Source organism: Doryrhamphus excisus, chromosome 4, assembly GCF_030265055.1.
Source record: "Doryrhamphus excisus isolate RoL2022-K1 chromosome 4, RoL_Dexc_1.0, whole genome shotgun sequence".
In the NCBI taxonomy this organism is placed as follows: Eukaryota; Metazoa; Chordata; class Actinopteri; order Syngnathiformes; family Syngnathidae; genus Doryrhamphus; species Doryrhamphus excisus.
This window is the reverse complement of record NC_080469.1, coordinates 1,773,444-1,787,516: the sequence shown is the minus strand read 5'-3', so window position 1 is coordinate 1,787,516 and position 14,073 is coordinate 1,773,444. Positions and strand designations below refer to the sequence as shown.

Genomic DNA, 14,073 nt, shown 5'->3' with positions numbered 1-14,073 from the left:
GTTCTGTTGGTGCTGGCCCAGCCATGATGTGGAGCTCAATGAATTGTTGTTACATCCTGTATATTCACCAGAAGAGTGTACTACATCTGTACATCTCATTTTGTTTCTCTGCTACAAGATTAAGCTTTTTTCTGACAGTTTCATATGCAAATCATATTCTAATTAGTATGTTTATATTCATATTTGTATTTTTTTTTATCACAAAGCATTCTTGTTAGTAGCCTATTAAACTATTATGTCATCCTTGGTTGACTCTGTCGATCTGAAAACTAACACGCCAAAAGTCTCTGGTTGTCTTTTGATCACAGCTACAAAAATAACCCACAATGGAGCCAAATAAAGTTCAAGCACCAGCAATTTTGAAAAAAAAAAAAAAAAAAAAAGTGTGAGAAAACAGTAGCGGGTTATACAACGGAAATTACGGTAATCTAATACCATTAGGGCTGCACGGTGGTCGAGTGGTTAGCGCACAGACCTCACAGCTAGGAGACCAGGGTTCAATTCCACCCTCGGCCATCTCTGTGTGGAGTTTGCATGTTCTCCCCCGTGCATGCGTGGGTTTTCTCCGGGTACTCCGGTTTCCTCCCACATTCCAAAAACATGCTAGGTTAATTAGCGACTCCAAATTGTCCATAGGTATGAATGTGAGTGTGAATGGTTGTTTGTCTATATGTGCCCTGTGATTGGCTGGCCACCAGTCCAGGGTGTACCCCGCCTCTCGCCCCAAGACAGCTGGGATAGGCTCCAGCACCCCCTTGACCCTCGTGAGGATAAGCGGTAGAAAATGAATGAATGAATAATACCATTAGTCCCATCAATGTTTTGTGCCATTACTGACACCTAGTGACCAGAATACTACATACGACTTGTATTTCAATATATTTTTTTTTACCAATAATGGGCCATAGTCAACGCAAAAAGATCATTTATCAATGATCATTTATTACACTATACAACTAATATATATATATAACTAAAGAATAATGATTGGTAGTTACAATGATATAAATTACAATATACAGTATGTCAAGTGAAAGTGCTTTCAAAGTAAATCAAACTGACTATAATGGAAAAATGAAGAGAAACAGCAAGAAGAGCAAGACTTTGCGGATCTAATCTGAATGCGCGTCACTCTCCAGAACGTAAACCTGAATGCACGCCGCACTGAATAGTGAGCACTTGAGTAAGCTCCCGTGGCTTACAAGGACTTGTAGCCTCTGTATTTTTTTGAATAAAGATTATACACAGTGGCTTGTTTCCAGCAGTAGCTATAAAAAAAAAAACAGTAGCTAAGAATTTTGCTGTGCTATGATGTTATAAAGAATAATCCATAAATCCGACTGACATTAAAAAAAGCCTTGATACATCTGGGGTAGTTTGATTTATTTTAGTTTTATTATACTGAGGTTAACTTCTTTATATGCTTGTATGTATGTCATTTAATTTAGGATCGTGTGTATACTGGAGCCTATCCCAGCGGTCTTTGGTCGCCAGCGAATCACAGGGCACATATAGACAAACAACCATTCACACTCACATTCATACCCAATTAACCTAGCATGTTTTTTGGAATGTGGGAGGAAACCGGAATACCCGGAGAAAACCCACGCATGCACGGGGAGAACATGCAAACTCCACACAGAGATGGCCGAGGGTGGAATTGAACCCTGGTCTCCTAGCTGTGAGGTCTGCGCGCTAACCACTAGCCCGCCGTGCCGCCATTTGTCTCAGAGACTAGGTAGGACTGTTCTCGTTTAGTCTCATGTTCAAGACTAGTTAGGACAGCTCCAGTCTGAGAGACAAGGTAGAACGGCTCTCGTTTATTCTCATGTTCGAGACTAGGTAGGACAGCTCCAGTCTGAGAGACAAGGAAGGACGACTCTCGTTTAGTCTCATGTTCGAGACTAGGTAGGACGGCTCTCATTTAGTCTCATGTTCGAGACTAGGTAGGACAGCTCCAGTCTGAGAGACAAGGTAGAACGGCTCTCGTTTATTCTCATGTTCGAGACTAGGTAGGACAGTTGTAATTTGAGAGACAAGGAAGGACGACTCTCGTTTAGTCTCATGTTCGAGACTAGGTAGGACGGCTCTCGTTTAGTCTCATGTTCGAGACTAGGTAGGACAGCTCCAGTCTGAGAGACAAGGTAGAACGGCTCTCGTTTATTCTCATGTTCGAGACTAGGTAGGACAGTTGTAATTTGAGAGACAAGGAAGGACGACTCTCGTTTAGTCTCATGTTCGAGACTTGGTAGGACGGCTCTCGTTTAGTCTCATGTTCGAGACTAGGTAGGACAGCTCCAGTCTGAGAGACAAGGTAGAACGGCTCTCGTTTATTCTCATGTTCGAGACTAGGTAGGACAGCTCCAGTCTGAGAGACAAGGAAGGACGACTCTCGTTTAGTCTCATGTTCGAGACTAGGTAGGACGGCTCTCGTTTAGTCTCATGTTCGAGACTAGGTAGGACAGCTCCAGTCTGAGAGACAAGGTAGAACGGCTCTCGTTTATTCTCATGTTCGAGACTAGGTAGGACAGTTGTAATTTGAGAGACAAGGAAGGACGACTCTCGTTTAGTCTCATGTTCGAGACTAGGTAGGACGGCTCTCGTTTAGTCTCATGTTCAAGACTAGTTAGGACAGCTCCAGTCTGAGAGACAAGGTAGAACGGCTCTCGTTTATTCTCATGTTCGAGACTAGGTAGGACAGTTGTAATTTGAGAGACAAGGAAGGACGACTCTCGTTTTGTCTCATGTTCGAGACTAGGTAGGACGACTCCAGTCTGAGAGATGAGGTAGGACGGATCTCATTTAGTCTCATGTTCGAGACTAGGTAGGACGGCTCTCGTTTAGTCTCATGTTCGAGACTAGGTAGGACAGTTGTAATTTGAGAGACAAGGAAGGACGACTCTCGTTTAGTCTCATGTGCGAGACTAGGTAGGACGACTCCAGTCTGAGAGATGAGGTAGGACGGATCTCATTTAGTCTCATGTTTGAGACTAGGTAGGACATCTCCAGTCTGAGAGACAAGGTAGAACGCCCCTTGTTTAGTCTCATGTTCAAGACTAGTTAGGACAGCTCCAGTCTGAGAGACAAGGTAGAACGGCTCTCGTTTAGTCTCATGTTCGAGACTAGGTAGGACAGTTGTAATTTGAGAGACAAGGAAGGACGACTCTCGTTTAGTCTCATGTTCGAGACTAGGTAGGACGACTCCAGTCTGAGAGATGAGGTAGGACGGATCTCATTTAGTCTCATGTTTGAGATTAGGTAGGACATCTCCAGTCTGAGAGACAAGGTAGAACGGCTCTCGTTTATTCTCATGTTCGAAACTAGGTACGACAGCTCTAATTTGAGAGACAAGGTAGAACGACTCTCGTTTAGTTTTATGTTCAAGACTAAGTAGGACGGCTCCAGTCTGAGAGACGAGGATGTCCTACCTATGGACAATTTGGAGTCGCTAATTAACCTAGCATGTTTTTGGAATGTGGGAGGAAACCGGAGTACCCGGAGAAAACCCACGCATGCACGGGGAGAACATGCAAACTCCACACAGAGATGGCCGAGGGTGGAATTGAACCCTGGTCTCCTAGCTGTGAGGTCTGCGCGCTGACCACTAGCCCGCCGTGCCGCCATTTGTCTCAGAGACAAGGAAGGACGACTCTCGTTTAGTCTCATGTTCGAGACTAGGTAGGACGGCTCTCCTTTAGTCTCATGTTCGAGACTAGGTAGGACAGCTCCAGTCTGAGAGACAAGGTAGAACGGCTCTCGTTTATTCTCATGTTCGAGACTAGCTAGGACATTTGTAATTTGAGAGACAAGGAAGGACGACTCTCGTTTAGTCTCATGTTCGAGACTAGGTAGGACGGCTCTCGTTTAGTCTCATATTCAAGACTAGGTAGGACAGTTGTAATTTGAGAGACAAGGAAGGCCGACTCTCGTTTAGTCTCATGTTCGAGACTAGGTAGGACGACTCCAGTCTGAGAGATGAGGTAGGACGGATCTCATTTAGTCTCATGTTTGAGACTAGGTAGGACATCTCCAGTCTGAGAGACAAGGTAGAACGCCCCTTGTTTAGTCTCATGTTCAAGACTAGTTAGGACAGCTCCAGTCTGAGAGACAAGGTAGAACGGCTCTCGTTTAGTCTCATGTTCGAGACTAGGTAGGACAGTTGTAATTTGAGAGACAAGGAAGGACGACTCTCGTTTAGTCTCATGTTCGAGACTAGGTAGGACGACTCCAGTCTGAGAGATGAGGTAGGACGGATCTCATTTAGTCTCATGTTCAAGACTAGGTAGGACGGCTCTCGTTTAGTCTCATGTTCGAGACTAGGTAGGACAGTTGTAATTTGAGAGACAAGGAAGGACGACTCTCGTTTAGTCTCATGTGCGAGACTAGGTAGGACGACTCCAGTCTGAGAGCTGAGGTAGGACGGATCTCATTTAGTCTCATGTTTGAGACTAGGTAGGACATCTCCAGTCTGAGAGACAAGGTAGAACGGCCCTTGTTTAGTCTCATGTTCAAGACTAGTTAGGACAGCTCCAGTCTGAGAGACAAGGTAGAACGGCTCTCGTTTATTCTCATGTTCGAGACTAGGTAGGACAGTTGTAATTTGAGAGACAAGGAAGGACGACTCTCGTTTAGTGTCATGTTCGAGACTAGGTAGGACAACTCCAGTCTGAGAGATGAGGTAGGACGGATCTCATTTAGTCTCATGTTCGAGACTAGGTAGGACGGCTCTCGTTTAGTCTCATGTTCGAGACTAGGTAGGACAGTTGTAATTTGAGAGACATGGAAGGACGACTCTCGTTTAGTCTCATGTTCGAGACTAGGTAGGACATCTCCAGTCTGAGAGACAAGGTAGAACGGCCCTTGTTTAGTCTCATGTTCGAAACTAGGTAGGACAGCTCTAATTTGAGAGACAAGGTAGGACGGCTCTCGTTTAGTTTTATGTTCAAGACTAAGTAGGACGGCTCCAGTCTGAGAGACGAGGATGTCCTACCTATGGACAATTTGGAGTCGCTAATTAACCTAGCATGTTTTTCGGAATGTGGGAGGAAACCGGAGTACCCGGAGAAAACCCACGCATGCACGGGGAGAACATGCAAACTCCACACAGAGATGGCCCGAGGGTGGAATTGAACACTGGTCTCCTAGCTGTGAGGTCTGCGTGCTAACCACTCGACCACCGCGCAGCCCCAAACCTGATTATATAAATTCAAAAATGTATTATAGTTAATTTTGATTAAATTAATCTGCAGCAACTTTGTGATTAAATTGATTACAGATCTTAATTGTTTGACAGCAAGTTATGTCATTGGCGTAATTGAACAAATATGCCACATAGACAGAAGACTGTGTGGGTCTTGTGTAATATTGCCGTATTCTAAAAAGTCGTGCAATGTCCCCAATTGAGTTACCAGAGTTGCATAGGCTGCAAAAACAGATGGGCTTCATTGTCCGAGATAAACCCAAACAGATATCATTATGGTCGAGAGGTGTGAAAACATCAGCAGCTGTTGCTTCATTTGGTTTTTGTTTTTTTTTTCGAGCAGAGTTTGCCTGGTTGCACATTGATGCGAGCATGTAGGGACAAGGATATTATTGAACTAATAAAAAAAACTATTAAACCAAGTTAGATATATTTTAAGCGGAAACCCAGAGGCAGATGATTCAAAGATCCTGACCAAAAAAATAAAAAAAATAAAAATCAATTGAGTCACAATTTGTGGAGGAAAATAAATTTCTGGGGATCACAATAGATGAAAATTACAAATATTTAAATATTAGCAAACTTTGTTCTCAATCAGAAATCACTCCACACTCTTTATTGCTCTCTGATTCTACCATATCTTACTTATTGTGTGGAAATATGGGCTAATAACTATAAAAGTAATCTTCACTCGCTAAATGTACTGCAAAAAAAAGGTCAGTAAGGATAATTCATCATGCCGCCTACAGAGAACATACATCCTTATTTGTAAAATCACAAATACTTCAACTTGCTGATATAGTTCATCTTCAAACAGCTAAAATAATGCATAAGGCTAAAAATAACCAATTAGCTACAAATAAAATAAAATAAAATAAAATAAAATAAAATAAAATAAAATAAAATAAAATAAAATAAAATAAAATAAAATAAAATAAAATAAAATAACCAATTAGCTGAAAATGTCATCCAATACTTCTCTACAAGACTTCTCTACAAATAAAATAAAATAAAATAAAATAAAATGAAATAAAACTATATTAGGAGAGCAGGAAGTGAACAAATGTAACAGTTACTGATTGTAAAAGTACCAGATGGAGGGGTAGGATTTAATAAGCTTTGCTTCTTCCTACTCCTTTTGGACATGTGGAACTGGGAACTGATTATGGGATGCATTCAATTGTAATCTGATGCATATTTCAAATGAAATAAAACCATTAGCTAAAATAACCAATTAGCTAAAAATGTCATCCAATACTTCTCTACAAGACGTCTCTACAAATAAAATAAAATAAAATAAAATAAAATAAAATAAAATAAAATAAAATAAAATAAAATAAAATAAAATAAAATAAAATAAAATAAAATAAAATAAAATAAAATAAAATGAAATGAAATGAAATGAAATGAAATGAAATGAAATTAAATAAAATTAAATAAAACTATATTAGGAAAGCAGGAAGCTAAAATAACCAATTAGCTGAAAATGTCATCCAATACTTCTCTGACTTCTCTACAAATAAAATAAACTAAAATAAACTAAAATAAACTAAAATAAAATAAAATAAAATAAAATAAAATAAAATAAAATAAAATAAAATAAAATAAAATAAAATAAAATAAAATAAAATAAAATAAAATAAAATAAAATAAAATAAAATAAAATAAAATAAAATAAAATAAAATAAAATAAAATAAAAACTATATTAGGAAAGCAGGAAGTGAACAAATGTAACAGTTACTGATTGTAAAAGTACCAGATGGAGGGGTAGGATTTTTTTGTTTTGCTTCTTCCTACTCCTTTTGGACATGTGGAGCTGGGAACTGATTATGCGATGCGTTCAATTGTAATCTGATGCATATTTCAAATGAAATAAAACCATTACCATTACCATTTGTCACAGATCTATTGATGTGCAATAATATTGCATCAAGATAGAGATGTTCCTGCTGTAATCAGACATTTTGACTGTTTCATCCATGGCTTTATCGCATACCTCTTGTAGCGCACCAGGCTTTGCACCATAAGAAATAATGGCAACATTAAAGTGTTGAGACAGTTTTCACTGCCAAACACAGAATAGAAACAGACACTAAAGAAGAATCATGTCAGAGCAAAGCAAAGCTCTAAACTTTTGAACTTTACTTCACAGCCGTGTGCCTCTCACCTCCCATTTACTGTCCCGGGTCCTCCTCTTGAGCTGGATGTTCCAATTCTCAGAGTCCACCTCAGCGCAGTGAGCCATGGTCATGACCACTGGACAGGATAGGTCCCGACCGGGAGGACCGTACGTCACCTCTGGGCTCAGGAGGATTTCATAGCCTTGCAGTGTATTGACACTAAACGGGATTACAAATAAAAGGAAAAGTCATTTGCATGTACAAATCATGAAATATTAACACTGATAAATCGATTCTCAAATCAAAATATCGATACTTTGCTATTTTTTTCCGCGTGGATGCACTTAAACGCAGTCTGTTGAAATGGTGGCATTTTTTTCCACACTCGGTATTTGCACAATATATCGATATCAGATCAGTACTCATGATACCAGTGTGAATTTTACTCAGTATCAGATTGGAAAGTACATCAATGCTATAACCCTTATGGAAAAAAAAAATATTGCAGTATATTAGCAAATATAATGCAATGTATTAGGACATATATTTCCATATATGGGATCTTATGTTTATATTTTCCAATATATTACAATATATGCATAGATCATATATGTGTATATATTGATACATATAAAAAATATCTTGCGATCAAGACCAAAAAAAGGACTATATTTTTACATATATAAAATTGCATATAATTTGGGATATATAAACTCATATATTATATATTTGGATTTAATATATTTCAATATATTGAAAGCGGCATCATTTGTATATTCTGTAATATATTGCCATATATATTACATGAATATATAATATATTGTATAATATATGTACAAAAATATAATATTCCATGTATTTTAATATATAATGTATTGGGAAAATATAATGGAAAATAAAATCAATTGAGTCACAATTGTGAAGGAAAATACATTTCTAGGGATCACAATGGATAAAAATATGAGCATGAAACCTCATATTACAAATATTTAAATATTAGCAAACTTTGTTCTCAATCAGAAATCACTCCACACTCTTTATTGCTCTCTGCTTCTACCATATCTTACTTATTGTGTGGAAATATGAGCTAATAACTATAAAAGCAATCTTCACTCGCTAAATGTACTGCAAAAAAGGCCAGTAAGGATAATTCATAATGCCGCCTACAGAGAACATACTAACTCCTTATTTCTAAAATCACTAATACTTCAACTTGCTGATATAGTTCATCTTCAAACAGCTAAAATAATGCATAAGGCTAAAAATAACCAATTAGCTAAAAATGTCATCCAATACTTCTCTACAAGACTTCTCTACAAATAAAATAAAATAAAATAAAATAAAATAAAATAAAATAAAATAAAATAAAATAAAATAAAATAAAATAAAATAAAATAAAACTATATTAGGAAAGCAGGAAAAATAAATAATCTAATATATTATAATATAATACAATATATTTAAAGTAATATATTGATAAATATATGTTCTTTTCATAAGGGAAGAAATCATTGTCATTAGACTTCTTTATGGTTTTTGTACCTGTTTATTATCCGTGTTGGGAGTAACGGCGTTAAAAATAACCACATGACTCACGCCGTTATTGTTTTCCAGTCACGGGTAATCGAATTAATTACTATTTCCAACCTTACAATGTTGTTATTTTTACCAATAGTGACCTATGCCGCATTATTATGTAACATTGTTACAACTGCATTGTTCGCAACTATTAGTAAACAGTTGAACAACATGTCAAAACAGAATAATTACCTTCCCTGGTATCTAATTACGTTTTTTATAACGGAGTAATCCCATGACTTTTGCCACTGTGTATTACATAGGTGGTAACTTCTATTCTTCTATTAAAAAGAGTGTTTTGCTGTTATTTAAAAGAACCGCATGACAGTGAAAAAGTTACAGTGAAAGTTTCAGTTGGAGTTCTTTGGTGCCCTAATGACAATACACACAGCTGGAAGGTACACACACCACCCCACCATCACAGGAAATCATTATTTGAAGAACATTTTTTCTTTTCCTTCCCTGTTTTCTGTGGAAGACCACTATTCTTTCAATTTTAATTTTGAGATGAACATTTGACCCAAACATGAAACAAACTAGAATTTAACAAACATCAGTAAATATGAGTGTAGTAATCCTTCGCACGGTGGTATAGTGGTTAGCGCGCAGACCTTACAGCTAGGAGACCAAGGTTCAATTCCACTCTCGGCCATCTCTGTGTGGAGTTTGCATGTTCTCCCCGTGCATGCGTGGGTTTTTTTCCGGTTTCCTCCCACATTCCAAAAACATGCTAGGTGCTAACATATATATATATACACAGTAAACCTCGGATATATCGGACTCGGATATATCGGAAATTCGCTCACAACGGACAGATAAAAAAGAACAGATTTTTCTGTAATGCATTTCCAATAAAAATTCATTGCATATATCGGATTTTTTATAACGGATTTCGCCTATTTCGGACAAAATCTCCAGTCCCGTTCCAATGCATTTCCATGAAATTTCCCTGGCATATATCGGATGGCCGCATCGTGGCGCTCCGATTCGCCGAATCGTGACAGGCCGCTATACGACGTCATTTGCAGCGTTTGCAGCGTTGCCTGCGCGTCCAGGTACATTGGAAACATAGTCAAGGAAGTGCCTTTTTATAACGGATAAAATCCCATTTACTCATATACCGGATATAAATCCGATATATGCGTAAAACGGACATTTTCCGGTATACGCATATAACGGATCTCGCTTATATCGGACAAAACCAGTGGGAACAATTGAATCCGATACGTATATCCGAGGTTTACTGTATATGTTGACTATGTTGGGTAATAAAAAATATTGCATATCATTTGGGATATATAAACTCATATATTATATATTTGGATTTAATATATTTCAATATATATATATATTATGTAATATATTGCCATATATATTACATGAATATATAATATATTGTATAATATATGTACAAAAATATATTATTCCATGTATTTATAATATATAATGTATTGGGAAAATATAATGGAAAAATAAAATCAATTGTGTCACAATTGTGAAGGAAAATACATTTCTTGGGATCACAATAGATGGCCATTTGAACGAATGGCAGCCAACCTCATTTAACACCCTTTGAGTGGTGTTTTTAGTTTTTAAGTAAAAAGTAGATTGAGTTATACAAGCCCTGATAAAAAAAATCTGACATCTATGTGTCATGAACGTCGATGATTCCAACAGAATTTGTATTCTTACCTCATCTGTGTCTGATTCCATCTTTGAAAGTTATGCTAAAGAACTATTCCCTCCTGTTTGGACTCCCTTTTGCCGCTTTTCCTTCACTCCAAGCTATGTTCACTGTCGACTCTTGTTTGTTCTAAGCCTCTTTTAATGAACACACTGCAGCTCGCCAGCAAATCGCTACGACTTTGACCTGTGCTGGGAAGCAAATCCAGAAGTTTCAACGCTAGAGCGCGAGCGTACACGCAGGGCAAGGAGTCCTGCCTAAAGGCATGTCTTGTTTTCAGCCCACCTGTTTGCATAACTCCTCATTAGGCTGCTGTTGTTTGTGCTTCAGCAGTGCAAAGACAATATCCACGTTTACATGGACCCAAATATTCCAATTCCATTCGGGTTACTTCCTCAATCGGAAAGAATGTAACCTTTGTATACACCTCATTCCCAAAGAAAAGTGCCAATCCCAATGAATATATAATGGGATTCCCATGGGTGGAATACTCCTTTCCCCAATCCGATTGAGGCTCAAACGCAAAGTTGTCACACTTCTTCTTCTTCTTCTCTTGTTTATTGGCGGTTGGCAAGCAGCTTTGGTGTGCATTAGCGCCATCTGTGGAACAGAATCTAAACCAGGGGTGGGCAAACTACGGCCCGGGGGCCACATCCGGCCCGCCAAGTGTTTGAATACGGCCCGCCCAATCTTTCCAAAGTATTTAATTTAAACTCAACATACAACCTGGCATCATGGCCTGAGCCAACCTTTTGATGGTTGTATCAATTTCGTTGTTTGACATGGTCTGTTGTTTACAAAGTGCTCCTGAAAAAAGAGACACAAGCACATAATAATAATAAAAATTAAAATAATAATTATTATATTATTATTATAACTATTATGATTATTATATTTATTATATTAATGTTAATTATTATATTAATTATATATAATAATATTGTTATATTTGCATATTTTACATAATAATAATATAATAATTATTATTTTAATTTTATTTTAATTATTATAATATTTTTTTATTTTTACAATATTTAAATATAAAATAATAAATAATAATAGCAAATTGCATGACAATTTTACAGATACAATAATACCAGGTGGACTGTTACGTCCACCTGTTACTGTTACTGTGTTACTGTTAAGTCGGTATCACATGATATTGGTGTTTACGCTTTACTGGGCATGCCCCATTGACTATTCTAGCATGTTTTTGGAATGTGGGAGGAAACCGGAGTACCCGGAGAAAACCCACACATGCACGGGGAGAACATGCAAACACCACACAGAGATGCCCGAGGGTGGAATCGAACACGGGTCCCCTCGCGCTAACCACTCGTTCACCTTGCATTCTTTATTATAAACTAAAAATGATCATAGCCGGAGCATAGAAAATATTTTTACGTTCTTCTGAATACATTTTTTAACATTATTGGAGCTCTCTAGGCATGAAATGTAACACCCCTATAGTCACCTTTACCCTCATATTACCCAACATAGTCAACATATATGAGCCATTTAAGACATACATGTGACTCATGCTGGTGTGTGTTGCTGTAAATGTGTACCGGCGGCACAAACAGGAAGTGGCGTCGGGTGTCCAAAGTTTGCCCGCAATAAAAGCCTGTTGTTATGGAGATCAATACTAGCGCTTGTGTGTCTCACTGAACATTACAGTACTTGTAATGTACATTACTGACACCTGACCAGTGTGGAATACTACATATCATCACAACTAAGGGTGTGCCTGACATGTTTTTCACCTCGGATACCGTACCAATATTGCAGCCTTGAATATTGATCAATACCGATATCGATCCACGATCAGCATGGATCATGTGAAAGATTAGAAAAGGCTTTCAAGTGAAATTAGTCAAACTTAATTAGCATCTTGGGTCATTTTTATCGACAACGTGGCAAGGTTTATGGTGCTCAATTAAAGGTAAACATGACATTACTGTCTGTTTTCTGTTATAGGCATTGACTTTTTACTCTCCTGTGGGAGTTTCTCATGCTTGAGTTTCAAACTGCGTCGGATGATTGAGGGAGCAGCGGTCTTCGTGGTGGTGGTCCTCACTGCTCAAATGTGTGATGAGACGGGTCATATTACATTTTCCTGGTTCTGTGCCACCACAGTAAACTTGTGCATGACATGTTGTGCACTCAGCAGGGACGTCTTTTTAAACTTTAACCAAAATTACCGCCACATAGCCGACATGACTCCTGCTGCTTGTTAAACACTCTGGCAGACGCTGTTGTGATCACATGATCTGTGCAGGCTGAATCTCGCTGTGCTGGATAGAAGTGCTGGCAATATTGAATATTTTAGGATACAGTATATAGTATACTAAATATTGCAGTTAATTGGTCTGGAACCGAAGTAGGATTCAATATTAATAACCAAAATATTTTTTGTCGTTTTTATATCATTTTTGAATATTTTTTACAGCATGGAAATCATGTTTAAAATATCTTAGATATGTTTTTTAATCATTATTAGAGTCACTTGCACATGAAATAGCACCCCTATAGTGACATTTACATGACTATTATTGTTTGTTTACACTGCATTGCTAATGCACAAGCTATGGGATCACTGCAGGAACACAAGAGATGAGCATGGTTGCATAGCATGCTAGCAGGCTAACTAGTTAGCCTCTAATTTATCTATCCGAAAATTAACAAACAATTTCAAAGGGAGTGGAAAAACAAAAACAAAATTAGGAGCCAAAAATTGGTCTGGAACCAAAGTAGGATTCAATATTAATAACCAAAATATTTTTTGTCGTTTTTAAAGCATTTTTGAATATTTTTTACAGCATACAAATCATGTTTAAAATATCTTAGATATGTTTTTTAATCATTATTAGAGTCACTTACACATGAAATAGCACCCCTATAGTGACATTTACATGACTATTATTGTTTGTTTACACTGCATTGCTAATGCACAAGCTATGGGATCACTGCAGGAACACAAGAGATGACCATGGTTGCATAGCATGCTAGCAGGCTAACTAGTTAGCCTTTAATTTATCTATCCAAAACTTAACAAACAATTTCAAAGGGAGTGGAAAAAGAAAAACAAAATACGGAGCCAAAAATTGGTGTGGAACCAAAGTAGGATTCAATATTAATAACCAAAATATTTTTTCTTGTTTTTCTAGCATTTTTGAATATTTTTTACAGCATAGCAATCATGTTTAAAATATCTTAGATATGTTTTTTAACCATTATTAGAGTCACTTACACATGAAATAGCACCCCTATAGTGACATTTACATGACTATTATTGTTTGTTTACACTGCATTGCTAATGCACAAGCTATGGGATCACTGCAGGAACACAAGAGATGACCATGGTTGCATAGCATGCTAGCAGGCTAACTAGTTAGCCTCTAATTTATCTATCCAAAACTTAACAAACAATTTCAAAGGGAGTGGAAAAAGAAAAAGAAAATAAGGAGCCAAAAATTTGTGTGGAACCAGA

At 37.5% G+C, this 14,073-nt stretch overlaps 1 protein-coding gene across 7 annotated transcripts in view; it reads right to left on the bottom strand.

The window, feature by feature from the left end:
• unc5db (unc-5 netrin receptor Db) overlaps window positions 1–14,073 on the bottom strand; it is a 230,153-nt gene that overhangs the window by 60,915 nt on the left and 155,165 nt on the right. For all 7 annotated transcript variants that reach the window (XR_009129570.1, XR_009129572.1, XR_009129571.1 and 4 more), the window contains one exon: window positions 7,369–7,540. Coding sequence is in view for 3 of the 7 variants with exons in the window: in XM_058070184.1 (XP_057926167.1) it covers window positions 7,369–7,540 (172 nt within the window). In the remaining 4 variants the exon portion in view is untranslated. The remainder of the gene's footprint in view (window positions 1–7,368; window positions 7,541–14,073) is intronic.